A 21,090-nucleotide genomic window follows, 5' to 3' on the forward strand; every position below is an offset into this window, starting at 1 on the left:
CCTTGGGTCCTCCTCCGTGCCTGAGGACTGGAAAGTGCAAATGTAACGCCAATCTTCAAAAAGGGATCCAGAGGGGATCCCGGAAATTACAGGCCAGTTAGCTTAACTTCTGTCCCTGGAAAACTGGTAGAAAGTATTATTAAAGCTAGATTAACTAAGCACATAGAAGAACAAGCCTTGCTGAAGCAGAGCCAGCATGGCTTCTGCAAGGGAAAGTCCTGTGTCAGTAACCTATTAGAATTCTTTGAGAGTGTCAACAAGCATATAGATAGAGGTGATCCAGTGGACATAGTGTACTTAGACTTTCAAAAAGCGTTTGAAAAGGTACCTCACCAAAGGCTTCTGAGGAAGCTTAGCAGTCATGGAATAAGAGGAGAGGTCATCTTGTGGATAAGGGATTGGTTAAGAAGCAGAAAGCAGAGAGCAGGAATAAACGGACAGTTCTCCCAATGGAGGGCTGTAGAAAGTGGAGTCCCTCAAGGATCGGTACTGGGACCTGTACTTTTCAACTTGTTCATTAATGACCTAGAATTAGGAGTGAGCAGTGAAGTGGCCAAGTTTGCTGATGACACTAAATTGTTCAGGGTTGTTAAAACAAAAAGGGATTGCAAAGAGCTCCAAAAAGACCTCTCCAAACTGAGTGAACGGGCGGAAAAATGGCAAATGCAATTCAATATAAACAAGTGTAAAATTATGCATATTGGAGCAAAAAATCTTAATTTCACATATACGCTCATGGGGTCTGAACTGGCGGTGACCGACCAGGAGAGAGACCTCGGGGTTGTAGTGGACAGCACGATGAAAATGTCGACCCAGTGTGCGGCAGCTGTGAAAAAGGCAAATTCCATGCTAGCGATAATTAGGAAAGGTATTGAAAATAAAACAGCCGATATCATCATGCCGTTGTATAAATCTATGGTGCGGCCGCATTTGGAATACTGTGTACAGTTCTGGTCGCCTCATCTCAAAAAGGATATTATAGAGTTGGAAAAGGTTCAGAAGAGGGCAACCAGAATGATCAAGGGGATGGAGCGACTCCCTTACGAGGAAAGGTTGCAGCCTTTGGGGCTTTTTAGTTTAGAGAAAAGGCGGGTCAGAGGAGACATGATAGAAGTGTATAAAATTATGCATGGCATTGAGAAAGTGGATAGAGAAAAGTTCTTCTCCCTCTCTCATAATACTAGAACTCGTGGACATTCGAAGAAGCTGAATGTTGGAAGATTCAGGACAGACAAAAGGAAGTACTTCTTTACTCAGCGCATAGTTAAACTATGGAATTTGCTCCCACAAGATGCAGTAATGGCCACCAGCTTGGACGGCTTTAAAAGAAGATTAGACAAATTCATGGAGGACAGGGCTATCAATGGCTACTAGCCATGATGGCTGTGCTCTGCCACCCTAGTCAGAGGCAGCATGCTTCTGAAAACCAGTTGCCGGAAGCCTCAGGAGGGGAGAGTGTTCTTGCACTCGGGTCCTGCTTGTGGGCTTCCCCCAGGCACCTGGTTGGCCACTGTGAGAACAGGATGCTGGACTAGATGGGCCACTGGCCTGATCCAGCAGGCTCTTCTTATGTTCTTATGTTCTCTGTTTCTCAAGTGCCGTAATTTTGTGTCTCTCTTTGGCAATGTCTAAGGTACCAGGCACTGCCATAAGGAACACTGGAATGGCTGTTTATACTGTGATGTGAAGTACAAATCTGGGGTGAGGGGAACACAAAAAACTAACTGGACTGCCTTTAATTGAACATCTTCTGCATTTTTCTTCTGGAAAAAAATGATCTGAAAAAACAAAAACTTCAAAACCCTGAGCCTTGAATTCAATGGCGGGTGCACCAGAATAGGGATATACAAAATCCATCCCTTTATTTCTTTGAAGTTCTGACTTTCTTTTGGCTCCTGCCTTAGGTGTGTGTGGAAACCCAATGAAGGAATAACGGCAATAAATTGGGTGCGTGAATCAGAATGTACACTAGAAGGAATAAGCATCTAAATTACATATCATCTAGCTACTCCATGATTTCAATGGGATTTGTATTCCACAGCTAATTCTATAGTAATTCAAACTTCCAATTTGTTCATGAAAAGTGTTTCTACATCCAGCTTGTATAAGCGTTTCTAGCGTCCATTTTTTCACCCTAATTAACTTGTGCATGAATTTGCATGCCCAGCCATCAGTAATTTGCATATCCAGCCATTAAAAACTGGTTTTCCCAATGACAAGTAAATTGGATAGAACTGAACATAAGCAGGGTATTGGATAATTGACGAAGGCTCTTTCAAATCCTGGACCAGTTTAATGGTCCTCCAACACCTACCTTCCCACCATCAGCACTGTACTCTTTTTCATCCCCTTCCAGTAGTCTGGCCAAGCCAAAGTCTGTGATCTTCACATGATTTGGTGATTTCACTAAGACATTCCTGGCTGCCAAGTCTCGGTGAACCAATCGCCTCTCTTCCAGATACATCATTCCCTAACAAGCAAAAACATTTTTTTAATTAAAAACAGATTTTGAAAAGGTTGTGCTTATGCAAAATATTTGCATGACATGTATCTGAGAAACAGTCTCTCAATTAATTATTTTCCTTCTCTGAAATGGATTTTCTCCTGGGACAGTTCATTATTATTTTCTATTTAAGGACCACTGGAAGAGACAGATCTTTGCGAATTCCTGTCTGAAATTACCTGATCCACAGTTCTTGGACTAATGTGTGGATCAGAAACTTGCAGTAGCTGTCCCCTGATTTTGCATTTATCTCAATATTGTGACACAGTTCTTAGCAGTTTAAACATACCAAAATAAACATGCAAATATATATTTTGAGAGAAAATACACAAGAAATTTGTATAAAACAATCGAGAGGAATTCTTGTTTTATTTTAATGCATAGGTAGAAACAAAAGGAAACAATATTATGCATAAATACAAGTGAAAGTAACACAGACGAACAATAGGCTAATTTACCCATCACTATTTTTTCCTCCACCACTGCTAGGTTTTGCAATTTGGGCTTAAGAGTTTATAGATGTCTTTCTGTTTCAGTAGTCTTTGACTTTGCTCTTGATTTCAGGCAGTTGATCCTGGAAAGAGGTGTGCCTTCAGTGAAATGTGTCAGCACTGAAGCAAAGGTCCTGGCAAGATGGTCACCATTGTTTTGACATTTCCTGCTTTTTTTGTCAAGGTGACCTGCTAGAGCTCTTGTGCATTAAGTTCACAATTTCTCTCAGGAGACCATACATGGCCCCCTTTTTCTTCTTCAAATTTTGTATGAAGGATGCCATTGGCTATTTCTTACGAAACACTGCATGCTCACTGGGTTATTTTGAGAAGCAGTTTCATAATTACGTAAGCCTTATTCTTGCATTCATTTCTGAACATGGGAAGAGGACACCAGGAATGTTTGGGGCTAGTCCCCACCCCTTTGATGATGATGCACACACGAGCAACATCCTCCAACAGCCATTTCAATGCATATAGAATTACCTCCACAGGGACTAGAAAATTCATATACAGATAGAAGGCAGCCTCTTCCGATTGAGCTGATCATATGTTGGCTGAGGGGGAACATGGCCAGCAGATGAGTTGTTGCCAAGGGGGTGGAGCTAGCCTCACATGTTCCAGCAAGATATTGAACACCTTATTACAGCTACCTATGTGCTGAAAAGTTTTTTTTTTCCATTTACAACATTTAACATGTATAATCCTCATAAGCAGACTTGAATTGTAAAGTATGAATAAGGCCATAAAAAGCCAACAATATCCTAGCAAGAATTTGACATCAAAACAGATAAAGTTATGAAAGATGTAAATACCATTACATCCGTTTTACATCGCTGATGAACATCCATTTTACATCAGTCATGATGTAGTGGGGTGTAAAGTTAATTGCCTAAAGAGAAAATAATGTGTTGCATTTATAATATTTTAGTTCAGTTGTTTGTCACAAGACCACCTTGTCCTTTTACTCTTCAGGACCTTCAACCTTGGTCAGACTTTCACTAGGAATGTGTTTGTATGATTCTAAATAATCCATAGCCCGCAATCCAGTTGCTTTTTTATACTTTTAGATGTTTGCAGTTTCAGATGTGACTTCATAGGAAATTACTGTTCAATGCCTTTATAAATATATACATTATTATTAAATAGTTTTTCAATAGATCGATCGATAGATAAAATAGATTACACAGATAGAAGTGAGAGGTTCTGTCATGGAGAGAAATAGAATAGTAACTTTATGGATATCATGAGGATTACCATTAGCCAGCCCAGCACAGAGAGTTTGACAGATCTCTATATTAATAAAGTCGTTCCAAAATGATTTCTGGAGGAGAGGTGGATACACAGGAAAGGGATTTCCATTGACATAAGGAAAGGAAAAGGCACCATGGCAAATAAAAGGGGACCAGCTTGGCCACACCTTTGGGCTGCCGGATCTGGCATGTTTTTCTTTTCTTTTTTGATAGAGCAAAACCCATTGGTCCCATGGTTGTATCTGGAGTGGTTCTGATTGCATCCCACAGTGCACAAATACCATAAGGGCAATCAGAAATGTAAACTGCTCTTTATGAAAAACTCCCCTCTGCTCATTAGCAAATTGACCCAGTAGTTAAATCTGGTGTCAGGGATATGTTGATTTATTTTATAGGTCCTGGAATTTGGTAACTGTTTCACAGTGGTGGACCTCAAAGGGTGCAAGGGGGAAAAGACACATTTAAAACATGGCAGGCAAATTTGAATGTTTCTGTCAATAACTAGCTTTCTCTAGCATCTGCTGAGATATATTGTCCCAATCATTGCAGCATCCCACTGAAAGAGGAGCTGGAGAGCTGCATTGTAATGCCAACGCGTTGCCATCAGATCCCTAATAGCAGAAACTGACTTGGAACCTTTTTAAGGATAGCCGGATGGCAAAGTGATCAGAATAATGTGGCAGACTGAGAATTCAGTGGAAATCCTGAAGTATTTACCATAAGAGACACCAAACAGATTTTTCTGACCCAGGCTGTGGCCTTAACGAGAGGATACTTGTGCACGTTCCTCCCAGTGATCTTGAGCATGTTGTTTTATTGTCCTGTTCCTCAAAGCATCCCTGTTTCACAATGGAAATGGACTGCCATCAAGTCAATCCCAACTTATGGCTACCCTATGAATAGGGTTTTCATGGTAAGCAGTATTTGGAGGGGGTTTACCATTGCCTCCCTCTGAGGCCAGTCCTCCCCAGCTGGTTAGGGCCTGCTCAGCTTGCCACAGCTGCACAAGCCAGCCCCTTCCTTGTCCGCAACTGCCAGCTGGGGGGCAACCGGGCTCCTTGGGACTATGCAGCTTGCCCACAGCTGCACAGGTGGCAGGGCACGTAACCCCTGAGCCACTTCCTGTGGGGGTGATCTTTAGCTGGCCCTTGACACTCAGGAGACACAAGCAGGGATTTGAACTCACAGACTCTGGACTCCCAGCCAGGCTCTCCTCCCCACTGTAAATTAAAAGTACCAAGGCAATAAAATCCCCAAACATTTAGTCTAACAGAAAACAGAAACCTTTATGAGCAATAGAATGGAGACATTTTAGTTGCGTTGTGGCAAAAAAAAACAATAACCAATGGCCATAAAACCATTTGAGTTTAAGCTAGGAGGTTTTTGGTGAAGTCAACGTGAAAGTTTTTGAAATGTATATAGAATGCCCTGTGCAAACTGCCCCTGTTTTGCTTTTACTGATAACAATAGATTTTGTAGCAGTTGACAGTGAAGAGGGTTAGAAGCACAGCCACAAGATTATTGCACTTTCAATAATGTAGGATATCATTACAAGGGCAATTACTGCCAAAATCCTCTAACATCAAATTACTCATTGAAACAGGGCCTAAAGCCATTAAGAACTCAAGCAGACATTAGAACCAGCCTTGCTGGAATCTTAGCATGAACAGGAGCAATCAATTAATTACAATGGTTGTCCTTACATCTACCTAATGTAACAGGGAGATACGTTTGCTGTTCTTGCTTTGTTTTGTTCTTTCATTCCACCTGCACAGGCAATAAAATTCAAACACTCTCCTAGAAAATACCACCTATCGTTTGATTCTGGGAAGGAACAAATGGGTATCCAATTCTCCCGCCTTAAAACTAGTAAAATTGGTGCTGTGGTGAAAATGTTACCATCAATTAATGAGAAAAAATTGCATTAAATAATCATTAAAGGGAGAGTGAAAATTCTCACAAGAGGGAGGGTGGAATTGTTTTTTTTGCCACACTTGCCTTACTTTGGAGGTGGCAGAGGGGTGTGTGTTAGTGTCCTTTCTTTCATTCCACAAATAATCTCACCAGGTGGTCTCCACTCTGCAGCCTTCTTCTGTGCCCATGCTTCAGTTAAAGCCCAGGGAAAGAAATCATGAGAAATCAGGAAGCACAGACAACCAGGGAGACTGCAGAGTGCTGGAGAATGTTTTCTACAAAGAAAAAGACACACACCACCATTGGCCACCTTGCAATGATAAGGTAAGTCTGAGTCTGTGTTAGAATTGCTTAATATGTTTTTAAATAATGTCTTTAATGCTATTTTTGTTTTAATGTATTTTAAGATCTGTTTTTATGATGTTTTAAAGTGTTTTTAGCGCTTTGTTTGCCGCCCTGGGCTCCTGCTGGGAGGAAGGGCAGGATACAAATTAAATAATAAATAAATAATAAATAAATAAAACCCAGCACCCACAGAAATTCTAAAGACATTCTAAAATGCCCCAAGGATAGGCAGGAAAATGGAAATCTCTTTCATAGGGGAAGAAAACTTTCAAGAAACTGGAAGATTTTGACACAGCACTACATAAATATCCTTCACACGTGGATTGCCACTGAAGAAAGCCTAGGCACTGTGATAATCAGGGAGTCAAGACTCAGGCAGCAATTAATAAAAAATGATTTTCTCCATAAAAGTCCAGGAATTTATGGGGCAGGAGCCGCTACTTGCTGTGGAGCTGCTGTGGTCATGGCAACTTCCTTCCAATCCACATCAGGACTTATCTGCTAACAGAATACAGTAGGGCCCCACATACAGCGGGTTACGTTCTGGACCCCCGCTGTAAAGCGAAAACCGCTGTAAAGCGGATCCCATTGACTTACATTGACCAAAATGGCACCCGGCAGCAAAAAACCACCGTAAAAGCAGAACAAGCGCTGTAAAGTGGGGCCTTTCTACAATTCACAACAGCTGTACTAGCGGAACGCTGTAAAGTGGGGCCCCTACTGTATTAGGCCAGGTGCCAGGATAGATGCTTCAAAGCTGAGAGGTTTCCTATGAATCTCATAAATGCAGAGCTTAGAAGATTACTTTTAAAAAGTAATAAATTACAGTTACAATTACATGGCCCAGAAAAGTGGTAATTACTGTTACAATTACAATTGCTCTGAAAGTAACTGATTACTTTACTTTTTCTCAAGAGTAATCACTGCAATTACATTTGTTACTTTAAAAAAAATGCCTACAAGGTGCTGGCCTTGGCTGCTGCACATCTAAGTAGACTAAAACAACATTAAAAATAAACACACACATAGAGGTAGTAGAATAATTCTTGTATCCATAAGATAGCAATGGTGGTCTCTCTGCTGGTAAGGGAGGTGGGGAGGGAGGCAGAGGCCACTACTCAGATATTTGCATGTCAAACCAAGTGCAAACCAGGTGTGCAGCCTGCTGTAGATTGTGTCACACTCCCTCTGAAGGAGCGGGTTCGTAGTTTTGGGAGTTACCCTGGATCCATTGCTCTTGCTTGAGGCACGGATGGCCTCAATGGCATGGAGTGCTTTCCATCAGTTTAGGCTGGTGGCCCAACTGCGACTCGATCTGGACAGGGATAACCTGACTACAGAAATGTATGCACTACTAATCTCAAGGGTGGATTATTGCAATGCGCTTTTTGTAGGGCTGCCTTTAAAAATGGTTTGGAAGCTTCTGTTAGTACAGAATGCAGCTGCACAATTGTTGATGGGTTCAAGGCAAACAGATAATATACCACCAATTCTGTTCCAATTACAGTGACTGCCTCCACACTTCCGAGGCCAATTCAGAGTGCTAGTTTTGACCTATAAAGCTCTTTATGGCTCATGACCACAATTTCTTCCAGAATGCTCCTCTGAGGGAGGTTTGAAGGGTCGTGAGAAGGAAGAGGGCCTTTTCAGTTGTGGCTCCTCGGTTTTGAAAAGTGCTCCCCAGTGAGGTCTGCCTGGTGCCTTCACTGACATCTTTTCAGCAACAGGTAAAGGCTTATCCTTTTCCACAGGCATTTGACAGACTGAGATGATACTGTTTGTATTAGTGTGCTGCCAAAGTTTTCTGTGGCTATATGGGATGGTTATTGGTTTATTATTTTGCTTTTATGGTATGATATATTTACTTTTGTTTTTAACAATGTTGTATGTCGCTTGACGACGTTCAGGTAACAAGCGACTAATAAATCTAATTAATAAGAACAAAAAAAGAACAACCACCTCAGGTTTCCAGAAAAATGTTGGAAAACATGCAGCCAGTACTGTATCTATTAAAGTATCAGCAATCGATGGAGTTTTGCACTGGGATATTCTAGAGACTATCTGCAGGGCAGTTGAAAGGGAAGCAGCATTGTTACAATTCCCCACCTATTTGGCCGTTACTATTTACATTTGCTGCTGAAGTGCCTATGATCCCTGAAAAATGTACCCGAACAGATTCTGCATGAATGAAAACTGAGCATTAATGGAGTGCTGGTTTTGAAGACTAGTACCAGACAAAATAGCAGGTATGACAAAAATAATAATTGCTATCTTCTAGTGGAAAATCAATTACTTTCTTCCAAAATAAAGAATGGGATGTCCGGCCCAGTTTGATGAAGTTAAAAATGTGCTACATTCTGATACTTGGGATCACCAACAAGGAGAATGAATGAACAGCAGGATCATCAAACAGAAGCTTGGAGCTAGACATTTTGAATCTACAGTTGCAATCTTGGAAATGAACTAGTTTCTACTATTGATCTTAATTATTATTATTATTATTTAATAAATGTATATACCACCCTTCCTCCCAGTATGAATATTATCATATTCATAATAATATGAAGCTTGCTTAATTTAAACAATCAGTAAAAAAGCTGATAAACTCATTTCCTTTAAAATGACTTCTTAGGGCTAATGTTCAATTAAAGTAGCATTTGCTGTAGCAGTGGGTATCTGACATTCTCCAAACACTTTCCATCCCTAACTAGAGGTACTACACAGACATCATGACTAGTAGCCAATAATAGCCTCCATAAATTTGTATTGCCTATTTAGAAGCAAACTCTTTTGAACTCAGTGGGACTTACTTCTGAGTGACTTATCTAGGGTTATGCTGCAGCTGCAGCTTGGAAGCCACACAGCTATAGAGTAAGACACACAGCTCATCAGCTTAAAACTATTTGTCATTGAATTTCAGATTTACATACTATTATCATGTATGGTTCCAAAAGCGTGGCTGAATAAATTTTGCAAATTGAGTCAGCACAATAAAAACAAGACCTCATTGAGAGCTACTCTGATGAAGTGGAGAGAATGCAAGAGCGGTGGCAGAATTTGGCAGGGGGTGGGGAAAGTGGACTGGGAGATAAGGGACATCATAGAGGCAAAGACCGCTCCCTAAGAATTGGCCCTCTGTAAGCCTTAATTCAGCAAATGAGAAAGAAGCTTTTAGAAATGCAGTGATTTATAACAAACATCACTAATTTTATTATCTCAAAGCAAATATTATCCAAGACACGAAAAGTGACCACTCATATCTAACTAGTAAGATATATGGTTTAAAACCAGAGGCAGAATATGCAAACTATGGAAATGTTGAAATTGATTACATCAGTGTAAGAAATGGATGTGTCCAGAATGTCAACAGGAAGACTGGCAAAACAGCAAATAAAATGGAAACATATAATGAAAATGTGATCACTTTCATTTTTTCTTTTTATTATATAAAAATTAGTGATAGACACTGTAAATTTGTCATTGTGTGGTAGATTTCAAAAGCTAGATAAAATAATACAATTTTATTTTAAAAAAATCAGAAGGATAATCATGGATTGTCAGGAGATCAAAAATATGTCTCTAACACCAGGATCTTGTAATTCTTTTTTATAAGGGAGCTAGGAGAACCATCTTTTTAATGATTTAGAATTATAATCTACCCAGAAGTGAGATAATGCAGATTTCCTGAAACATTAACCACATGTAGGAGGCTCTTCTTACTAGGCCAGCAGAATGCTAATAACCCTCCTCTGCCTTCCCCTCTCCCCTCCCCACTTTTATTATTGACCTCTTGCCAATACAATTACAACTGGGGGAGTACATTGTGTGGCCCATGCACTTTCTCCAAGAAGTGTATTTAAAATGGATTACTTCTGCTTCTTAGGCAGTCGATCAATAGAGATGTGGATTGCAGTTAAGTGTTGAGATGTCTGTAGGCTGCAGTAGTTATCCTCTGTGTCTCTTTAGAAATTAATTAAAAATCAATGGAGTGTGCAGCCCATTAATAAGGCAACTTCCAGATTAACAGATACAAGCACAGCCTTCCCTTGGTTGCAGAGAAAGAGTCCAAACGCAATCCAGCCTCATTGGCGCCTGAGACAACGGGAGGAAAAAGAGTCAAGACCTTTCCTTGAGATTTTGACCACTTCTCCTGGCCGCTTATTCTCCACAGAGTGGAGCTAGTGCTAGTGGAATGTGTGTGTGTGATTCAACTCCCATTACTCTTGTACTGCGCATGAATAATAAATAGGCAGGATGCTATTTAAAGCAGCACCAACTATTCTGCTGTTTAGAGTTTAGATAGTAACTACCAGTAATTTTGGTGCAGTTCTCCACAGAACATTTAGATTATACAAATATATTTACCTTTTAAAATCCTATTCCGTGTCCTTATTTCCCTGAGCTGCTGGTGCTTTTGGTGTCTTCCTCCTCCCCCACTTCTTCTGTCCTAGATTAGACATAGGCAGGGAATGGGCAAACGTCTCCTGGCTCAATTTAAAACTCACGTTCCCCTCACAGAGGTTTAACAATCAGTTCCTCTTCCCAGAGAACTCTGGGAATTGTAGTTCTATGAGACCTCCTAACAACTCTCAGCACCCTCAACACACTACTTTTCCCAGGATTCACTGGGGTAAGCCATGACTGTTTAAACCGGAATAATAGCGGAATAAATGTGTGGTGTGAATGTGGTCATAATCTTTGCTTCCAACATTCTATTATTTTAAATACATCCCACTTCAAAGTTAGAACCTCCATCTGAACTGAGAGTCATTAAATCTGGACAGCATTTACCTGTTCCAGAGTCTGCAATATTCTATTTAAACCATTTGGTTGTGTGCTTATATCTAGGTACAATGGTGGCAGCTAATGGGAAGAGAAAAGAAGGGACAACATGAAATGGAGGGAAAGGGGACTCCAGTGGTTCAAAGATATATTCAACAGACTGGGCCAATCAGCTCAATTTAATTAACACGCACTGTGAGAGGAATTTTAATCAAACCCAATGTGTGTTTCTAGCCTTTAATTGTGGATGCTGTACCTTCTTCGGTACTAGGCTTGTTTTTATCACGTTGCCATTATTATGTTGAGTTTTTTATTAGTTGCTGGCTTCTATTCCCCCTTATTATTTGAATTCAGGGCCTAAGGACCATTGCTGAGCAAAATCTACGTCCCTTAGCAGGCAACTATGGTAGTTCAGGGAGGATAAATCACCACATGGTAGTACTGTGAATACAAGGGAACTCCAAAAATACTAATTGGCTATTTACCATTCATGACTGAGGTAGCTGAGCTCATTTTGACACCAAAGATACCTAAGGACCAGAGGCATATCTTGGTTGCAAGCATATGACTGCCAAGATGCTCTCCTGGTATTGCACTTAAGGGTCAGGTCTGGTCAGTGCCTGGATGGGAGACTGCCTGGGAACCATATGTAAGACTCTTTGGGTTTCATGAAAAAAGAAAGGCAGGGTATAAATGTAATGAATGAATAAATAAATATACATACAAACCAAGGCGTAAGGTCCACTGAGCTCAATGGGGCTCACTTCTGAGTAGACATGTATAGGATGACAGCCTAAGTGAGTTAGCACTTGAAAGCAGAACAACAGAAAATGTCAATTCTGGGACAGATGTTTATCAGATTTCTCTTGTACTGCTATCTGTATAGAACCATAGCCTCATGGAGCTTCAGTTGAGGTGAGAGGTACTTGGATCTTTGTAGAAGTTAAGCACATTTGAAAATCTGCCCACTTGTGCCATCAGAATGGTGGTAGTTAGGTAGTGAATGCTTCTGGTAGAAATGAAAGGTTCTCAAAGGCCACCTAGTTCAATCACCTGTGATGAGACTCCTGGGACGCTCCTGAATTCCTCCGCCTCCAAACTTCTCTCTGCTCTGGATATCAAGGTTCTGAATTACCTGATCTTTGGGGCACTGATGCAGCCATAACCCTCAATTCTTTCCCTTTCAATTGTCAGATTTTTTTTAACATATGTGCATATGCACACACAGCCACATGACAGAAAAAAACTTCTTTTCTTCTGAATGAATACTAATATTTTCAGGTTTTCTGGCAATTCTATTGGATCACAAAATCTGAACACAGTTTTTGAAGCAGTAACTATCTGATATTGTTCACTGGAGTATAATATGATGGAAGATTAAAACACAGACAGACAACATTTCCTTAGGTTTCAAACTGGAAAGCTATCCCAGATAGTATGAAATGCAATTATCAAACCACTTAATTTGAATAATCCTATTCATTTTGATTAAATCTCTCTGGAGTCACTTTGAGGACCACAGTTAAACCGTTCTCCAGGCAAGGTAAAACTGTCAAGGGATAAAAGGATTTTGCCCATTCTATTCTTTTATTGTTCCTTTATTGGCTACACTCCTCCTGAATTAATTGTGGTTTAAACAAATCGAAAATTAATCCTGGAGTTGGAGCATGTGCTGTTTAATACAGCTTTTAGTTTCTTCTGTGCACTGGCGTTTCTCTAATTCTTCCACCCTCCTCCGCACCTCTGCAAAGAGAAAAAGCACTCTGCACCCAGCCCCATCTTTCAAAAGGGACTACTTTCTCCAACCATTACAAATAATTTCCATCATAAGATAACACACCAAAAACTATATTGAGTTAGAATACCATTTGATTTATTATTATTTTCTGGCAGTAATGTCGATGTTGTTGTCTGTGACTCAGTTAATGAATGTGAAGACAAACAAAATTAGTGGGGGAACATCTTGGGTCCTGGTGTGGGATTCTGGAGATAAATCAGCAGGTGGGTAAAATCAGGAATTCCATTCCTTTAATCTATGGAAGCCATCACCAGTTCACTCCTTGAAAAAATGAAGCGGACTGCCTTCAAGTGGATTCCGACTTATGGAATGGGGTTTTCATGGTCAGCGGTATTGAGAGGTAGTTTACCATTGCCTTCCTCTGAGGCTGAGAGGCAGTGACTGGCCCAAGGTCACCCAGTAAGCTTCATAGCTATGTGGGGATTTGAACCCTGGTCTCTCAGGTCGTAGTCCACTAGAGGACTCTTTATTCAATTGCTGGAGCTTGTATCTCTTTATTTACATGAGGACAGGAAGCAAAGGCGATAGTAAAAGAACTCTGAAAAATGCAATAGATTCTGCATTAGAAGTATGGATAGAGGAAATATTCCTAATCTCACTTGGAACAATGTTAATCTCAACCAGATGGATATACAATAGCCATCCAGTCTGTTGCTTGAATGGGAAGCTACAATGAGCACTGTTTAGACTGACAGGGCACACAATAGCAAGCTATTTGAATAGGGAACTATGTACAACTAGGCCCATTGTGCGTGCAAAGTGCTTTTATACAAAATAATCATTGGGGAACTGCAGGAATTACATATCCATATAAATTATCCAAAGCATGCAATAATAGGGTTTTGGAAGATAGCAGGACAAAATCATAAAGTTTAACATGCCCCTAATTAGAAGCCATCTATGTGATTTGTTGGATGATTATAGCACTAAATACCATCCATCTTGTCTCCCTGGCTGTGAATCAACAGCTATACCTTTGTTTTTACTCCAGTGTTGGAAAGCTCACTACCTCCTTAGATAATTGGTTCCATTGTTGTAGGGCTCTAACAGATAGGAAGTTAGCGGTATACAAATATATATAGATTTTGGTTAAAACATACTATGCTGCATATGGACAAAAAGGTATGGTACCACTCTCCTGACATAGTATCATTTGAAAAAGCATGTTTGAATACTCCACTACATAATAAGACCCCACACTTTATTTATTAAATTTATATCCCACCCTTCCAGAAGAAGCCCAGGGTGACAAACAAAAACACTAAAAGCACTTTAAAACATCTTAAAAACAAAATACTTTAAAACAAATTAAAACAAAGTATCTTTTAAAACACATATTTTTTAAAAAAACAGCTTTAAAAACATATTAAAAAGCAATGCCAAAACAGATGCAGACTGTTACAACGTCTCTACTTAACAGGCTTGTTGAAAGAGGGAGGTCTTCAGTAGGTGCCAAAAAGATAACAGATGGCGCCTGTCTAATATTTAAGGGGAGGAAATTCCAAAGGGCAGGAATTCCAAAAGTCCGCTTCCTATTCTGTGCAGAATGGACCTCCTGATAAGATGGTATTTGCACAAAGCCCTCACCTGAGGTTCAACTGGGTATATAAGGGGTAAGACAATCATTCAGGTATCCTTACGGTTCCCAAACTGTACAGGGCTTTACACACCAAAACTCTGGTGTGTAGCTAATGGGCAGCCAGGGCAATTCTTTCAGCAGCGGGTGCCATGTTGGTGACACCCTGCCCCAATCAGCAGTTGCACCACCACATTTTGCACCAGCTGCAGCTTCTGGGCCAAGCTCAAGGGCATCCTCACATAGAGCACATTACAATTGTCTAGCCTGGAGGTTACCAGTGAATGGACAACAGTGGGTAGGCTATCCCAGTCCAGAAGCATCTGTCTTTCCAGCTGAAACTGGTAAAAAGCAATCCTAGCCACTGCAATTACCTGGGCTTCTAGTGACAACAATGAATCCAGAAGTACCCCCAGACTACGGCCCTGCTCTTTCAACGGAAGTTCGGCCCCATTCAAAGCAGGCAACTGACCAATTATCCAAACTCCGAAACCACTAACCCACAATGCCTCCATCTTGCAAGGATTCAGACTAACTGGCCCTCATCCAGCCCATCACCAAGTCCAGGCACACCCAACTCTTTCAGCTTTCTACAGGCAGTGGGTTTTTGACATGTGGAGCCTCTGTTCTATTGTATCAAACCAACATCAAACCAATTGGTTCTCAATTTATTTTCATGCCCAATTCAAGGTGCAAGTTCTCCCCTTTAAATCCTTATATAGTTTGGAACTAGGGTTGCCAGGTTCAGGGCCTGAGATTGATCCTGTATCTTTAGGAGAAGAGAAAGTCAGCCAAGTGCAGGTGTTCCTGCAACACTGTAATGGGAAAAACCACAAGATGGAATTCTCCCTTCCCCCTGCACAACTTTTAAAGATACAGAAGACCTCTTGGTTGCCAGGCCCAGCCTCCAAGAGGTCTTCTGTATCTTTAAAAGTTGTGCAGGGGGAAGGGAGAATTTCACCTTGTGGTTTTTCCCATAACAGAGTTGTAAGAACACCTGCACTTGGCTGACATTCTCTTCTCCTAAAGATACAGGATCAGTCTCAGGCCATGAACCTGGCAACCCTAAAAGGAACACTTCTGTCCACATGACGATGACCACACAATTAATTTATTATTAATAAAAGAAAAAATTCTACAGTATTTTAAAGTCATTTTAGTTATCCCAGTGGTTTTGCTGTTAGGGCAGAACACCTGAAAGTGGGAGTAGTGTTTTTTTTTTTAACTCAGTTATTAGGAAATATACTGACTGTATGCTTTTTCTTACTATTTTTCCTGTAAAAGTAAAATTTTTAAAAATTGTTTGAAAAATGAAAGCAGATTGCGTTGCTTTTCACAGTCCCCCACCCCCAGTGGCTGCAGGCTTAAGATCATTCCTCTGAGTCAGTAACAGTCAGTCACATGGGGTAGCATTGCTTGAATGCTTTTCTCAATGCCCAGGTCACTTCAGATTACCAAGAGGGGGAGAGGAGAGGCAGTGTGGAGGTCAGTGCAGTACAAGCACAGTGGCAGAGGCAATCTGATACTCTCGGCACTGCACCGACACCACAGTGACCTCGGCAAAGCTCCCCCTCTCACTAACCAGTCGTGACCCTGTCATTGGGGAGTCAAGTGAGAAATGCCACCTGGCCCTGCCAACCACTGCTCTTCTTGGAATCAGTTACACCCTTGTTCAGCTGAACACAAGCCAGACGTATGCATCTAAGTAGATATGTAACAACCAGGCTAGATTAAGATTGGCTGAAGTCTTGGAGCTGTACTAAGGGGGGGGAGAGACAGAAAAACATGGTGCTTTATAGTACAAAGATGCATCACTCTGGTTAAAGGAAGCAACATTTGATGCCAAACACTAAGTCCCTTTTTGCAGCAATTCCATACCTCCTTCCATATTTTCACCATAGCCAAGCGAGGAAAGTTAGGCTAAGAGTTGTTGACTGGCGCAAGACAGAAGTGATCAAAAACAATAATGAGTTAAGTGAGTTCAAAATATGGTGTCCTGAGTGCAGGACAATTGATGAGCAACTTGCTCCAACAAAGTTTGGGATCAGACTGAGACCTTTTAAAATATATACATATATAGTCTATTAGGGTTTTCACACTATTACAATAAAACAGTACAATTTAAGTCTGTCTTCAGACTACCTCCTTCAGGCTCCATTCCCTTGCAGAGAGCTTTAGAGCCTTAAAGGAACAACCCTTGGCCTGAGGCTGCCTGTGAGGGTCCAGGCTCTGCCCCTATAGGCCCTGGTGCCCAGATTCAGGGGTTGTGACATGTGAAACTACACATGCTCAGAGAATTTGTTGTTGCTGTTTATCAAGATTGGCCAGCTGGTTTTGTTTTGCCATAAAATATCTGTACAGGAATGCAGCAGTCAAAGCATAGGGTGGGGAATACCTCTGTTCCTGGCTTTCTAGTGTCTTAGCGCCTCTTTTTCCTGTGAATGCTATATTACGTTCATAACGTTACAGATGCCATCTGTTGCCCAAGTGCTTTGTTGTTGTTTTTACTATTCTAATATGTTGCTTTTTTTCACTTTAACTGGTGCTCTTTGCATTATCTAGGGTTGGCACTAGGGGACAGCAGGGCTCTTACATCTTCAATAGGTGTGTAGCAGGCAGAAATTAAATTAAATAGGGTAAACCTTTTCTAATCTGGAAATACAAGTACGGGGAAAGCTTCACCTGCTGACATTCTCTGTCACACTTCACATTATTTATATGCCCCCCCTCCCATTTATGTTTGGGTCCTCAACCCTGTAACGAGAACTCCTATGTTTCCCAGTGACCCCTCCTCCCCAACTCTGGGAGGACATGTCACCCACCAGCCAAACACCAGCAAATTCCCATTCAGGGCTAAAATTCCATCCAGAATCATGGTATGCTGCCACCACTCTGTTATTCTACCCAGTCTGGGCCAGGAAACCTCCCAGACCATTACAGAACTTGCAAGAATCTATAGGACAAGAGCTGAAAGAACACCCTCTACCCATTGAGCCTTTAGGCAAACAGTTACATGATAGCAAACGGGTTTCACAGTCAAGACACTGTAGGGCTGTACATTGGCTTTCTCGGATTGCATATGTATCTATGTATATATTTCAGTACAACCCTTTTCCTATTAAGGTTAATGCTACCAAATGAACAAGTAAAATGCTCATTCCAGCTCATTTTCTCACTTGACCTCTGGAAGACTGAACTGTGGAGATGTGCCAGCTCACCTCTGCAGAGCATAGTCAGCAGCAAGAGAGTCACACTGACAGGCCACTGTGCAGCCTGGTGTGAAATAGTCTTCCTTCCCCCCTCTCCCCAACTCAAGCTGCCCTTTGCGGTAGCAGATGAGCACTGCCAGGGTGATCCTTCAAATGACAGAACTAGACCCAATTCTGTCTGTCCATTTTATCCCACAGTATTTGTATTGCACATTCCCCTATTTCACACCGTGGCGATGAATCAACTGAACTAGAAGCCAAAGAACCTTTGAAATGTTTAACAGGGGTCATTGCTCTTGGCAGGACTAATTCAGCAAGAGGAATGTGGACTGGGATGGCCATCAGAAAAGAGACAGCAACACTATTTTAGGATGTTAATGGGAAAGAAGGAGAAAAATGACTTCTCAGGTGTCAAAATGAGCACCATTTTTAAAATACTTGTTTTATAGTCAGCGTGAATTTGTTTGAAAAGAACAGCATCTTCTCTTCATTTTCATTGGCTAAGTACTTGTGTTGACGTTGAATTACCCTTCAAGATTTCTAGGATTCACTGTGTTGTCTATCTGGGGCTTTTATATTTGCATGAAAAGGGAAGACTTTTACCTTTTTACGATAGGGCTTAGCTCAGCCTGAAATGATCACTATATTAACAGTTTTACTCATCCAAAACAGTGCAGTCTATTACTGAGAAGGGGGAAATGAGTAAGCTTCCCTAGCCTGTCATTAATACCCACTGTTTTAATTATGAGGAATAAAATATTATGTGAAAGATTTTGTGGATAATAAAATCTATGATGCAAATAATAACTACAAAACAAAAAATGTGTGTGAACTTCTGAAGTCAGATATTTATTGTAGAATTAACAGTAGTTTTTTGGGTGAGGGAAATTTGACGTGTGATTTTCAGTTCACAGACACTAGATGTAAGTAGTCCCGACTAATACAGAGGACCTGGTCATGTGGAGAAATGTGATGTGTGAATCTCTGAGATCAAGTTATGAAAACATGTTTATTATGATTATTCCATTTTTATTTAAAAAACACATGGGTTTGAAGGGCAATTGTGCTCTGAATTGAAAGCCTAAGTATACAATGTCCACTGGATCACCTCTATCTATATGCTTGTTGACACTCTCAAAAAACTCTAATGGGTTAGCAAGATAGGACTTGCCCTTGCAGAAGCCATGATGCTTCCACTTCAGCAAGATTTGTTCTTACATATGCTTGGTCATTTTATCTTTGACAGTTGAACTAACTGGCCTGTAGTTCCCATGATCCCCCCCAGATCCCCTTTTAAACACTGGCCACTTTACAGCCCTCAGGTACTAAAGCTGATCATAGGGACGTTCCCTATTTTTGTTTGCAGATCAGCATTTTCACATTTGAGTTCTTTCAGAACTCTCAGGGGGGATGCCATCTAGATTCAAAGATTTTTCAATTTTTATTTTGTCTGTAAGTTCTAGAACTTTGTCTCTCACCACCAGTATTTGCCTCAGTTCCTCAGACTCCCTTCCTGAGAAAGTTTATTCAGACACAGAGATCTGCCCAGCAGGGCTGGTGCCAAAGGGCGGCCAGGTTGGGCCCTGGCCAAGGGCCCCTGTGGCCTAAAGGGGCCTCTGGAGGGCCCGTTGTTCGGGTGGGAGAGTAGCACGGATCTCAGGGACAGAGCTTCCAGGCCGCCCACCCATTCTCTTGCTCCACCTACCTATCTCCTGTGTTCTGCTGCTGCAGGGCTGCCATCAACCAAGATGGCGGTGGAGGCTTCTCTAAGAGGCTGATGCCCCTACCACCCTCTTGGTTGATGGCAGGCATGTGTGCCATCAACCAAGATGACGGCAGGGGTATGAGCTCCTTAGAGAAGCCTCCACCGCCATCTTGGTTTATGGTAGTGCAGCGCGTGCGGCAGCAAAACACAGGAGAGAAGTAGGTGGAACAGGCAAGAGCCGTGTGCCCGGGGGCAGGCTGGTGCTGGCCCTGCTGCCCAGTATCTTCCACTGTAAAGAGAGATGCAAATAATTCATCCAGCTTCTCTGCCATCTCCTTATCCTCCTTTAGCACACCTTTGACTTCCTTGTCAACCAAAGGTCCAACCACATCCTTAGCCAGTCTCCTGCTACTAGTAAAGTATTCAAATTTTGTTGTTCTTGATCTTTATGTTTTTACCAATTTGCTCCTCAAATTCTTTCTTTTTTTTGGGCATCCCTTATTATCTGCCTTCATTTCTTTTGCCAAAGTTTGTTCTCCTTTAGACAAGACTTTCATTTTCTAAAGGAAACCTTCCTGCATCTAATAATGCTCGTTAAACGTGCAGGCACACTCTTGACCCAGGTGGTACCTTTCTTGATCTGCAGTATTCATTCTAGCTGAGCTTCTAATATTGTGGTTTTAACCAACCCTCAAGCATTTTGGAGAGAGTTGACCGTCTTGACTTGGCCTTTCAATTTCCTTTTTACTAATCTCATTTTTGAGAAGTTCCCTCTTGTGAAATCAAACAAGACAGTATTAGATTATTTTTTTATATATAATTTACAATTTGCAGATATATATTGAATTTGATAGCACTATGGTCACTGCTTCCAATCGATTCAACAACACTTACATCTTGCACAAAGTCTTGTGCGCCACTTAAGGGTCCCCGTACCTCTGGTTGGTTCCATGATAAACTGTTCTAGGGCATAGTCATTTAGGGTAACTAGGCTAGTGGTTTCCAAGCTTCCCCCCTTCCCAACCATGTAATGATTTTCTGCTTCTTGTTTAACATTTTTAATGTGCTGCGCTTGATGCTAAAGTATCTTTTAAAAATATATATATATGGAATTCAAATTGTAATGCAACAAAATACAACAAGAAATAAACATGCAATTAAAAATCAATACAAATATTTTAATGCAATGGATGTATTGTGAAACAAAGTTCTTCAGCTTGAGCCTTAGGTCAGATTCAGCATCCATCCAGCATCCTATCCTTTTTTTTGAGCAACCCAACAACTTCCACTCTGAATCACACTTTCTCTTGCATGTGCTCTGTCTTATCTTCTTCCCCTCTTTCCCCCAGTATTGACTTTCCACTCCTTTCGAGTGCCTTGTCAGTTTCTTTTCTCCTTTCAGGATCTCCTGTCTTGCTACCAGCCAAAACTTTATTCCTCTGAGGAAGTCAGAGCTCCTCCTGCTCTGGTCCATCCTGCTCACCCTCCGGGTGGGCCGCCAGATTCTAAGAATG

At 41.2% G+C, this 21,090-nt stretch overlaps 1 protein-coding gene across 6 annotated transcripts in view; it reads right to left on the reverse strand.

Moving 5' to 3' along the window:
• ERBB4 (erb-b2 receptor tyrosine kinase 4) overlaps positions 1-21,090 on the reverse strand; it is a 1,247,562-nt gene that overhangs the window by 54,475 nt on the left and 1,171,997 nt on the right. For all 6 annotated transcript variants that reach the window (XM_061607686.1, XM_061607684.1, XM_061607681.1 and 3 more), the window contains one exon: positions 2,315-2,470. In XM_061607686.1, coding sequence (XP_061463670.1) covers positions 2,315-2,470 — 156 coding nt within the window. The remainder of the gene's footprint in view (positions 1-2,314; positions 2,471-21,090) is intronic.

The sequence above is a fragment of the Rhineura floridana genome, chromosome 2, assembly GCF_030035675.1.
Source record: "Rhineura floridana isolate rRhiFlo1 chromosome 2, rRhiFlo1.hap2, whole genome shotgun sequence".
NCBI classification, from domain to species: Eukaryota; Metazoa; Chordata; class Lepidosauria; order Squamata; family Rhineuridae; genus Rhineura; species Rhineura floridana.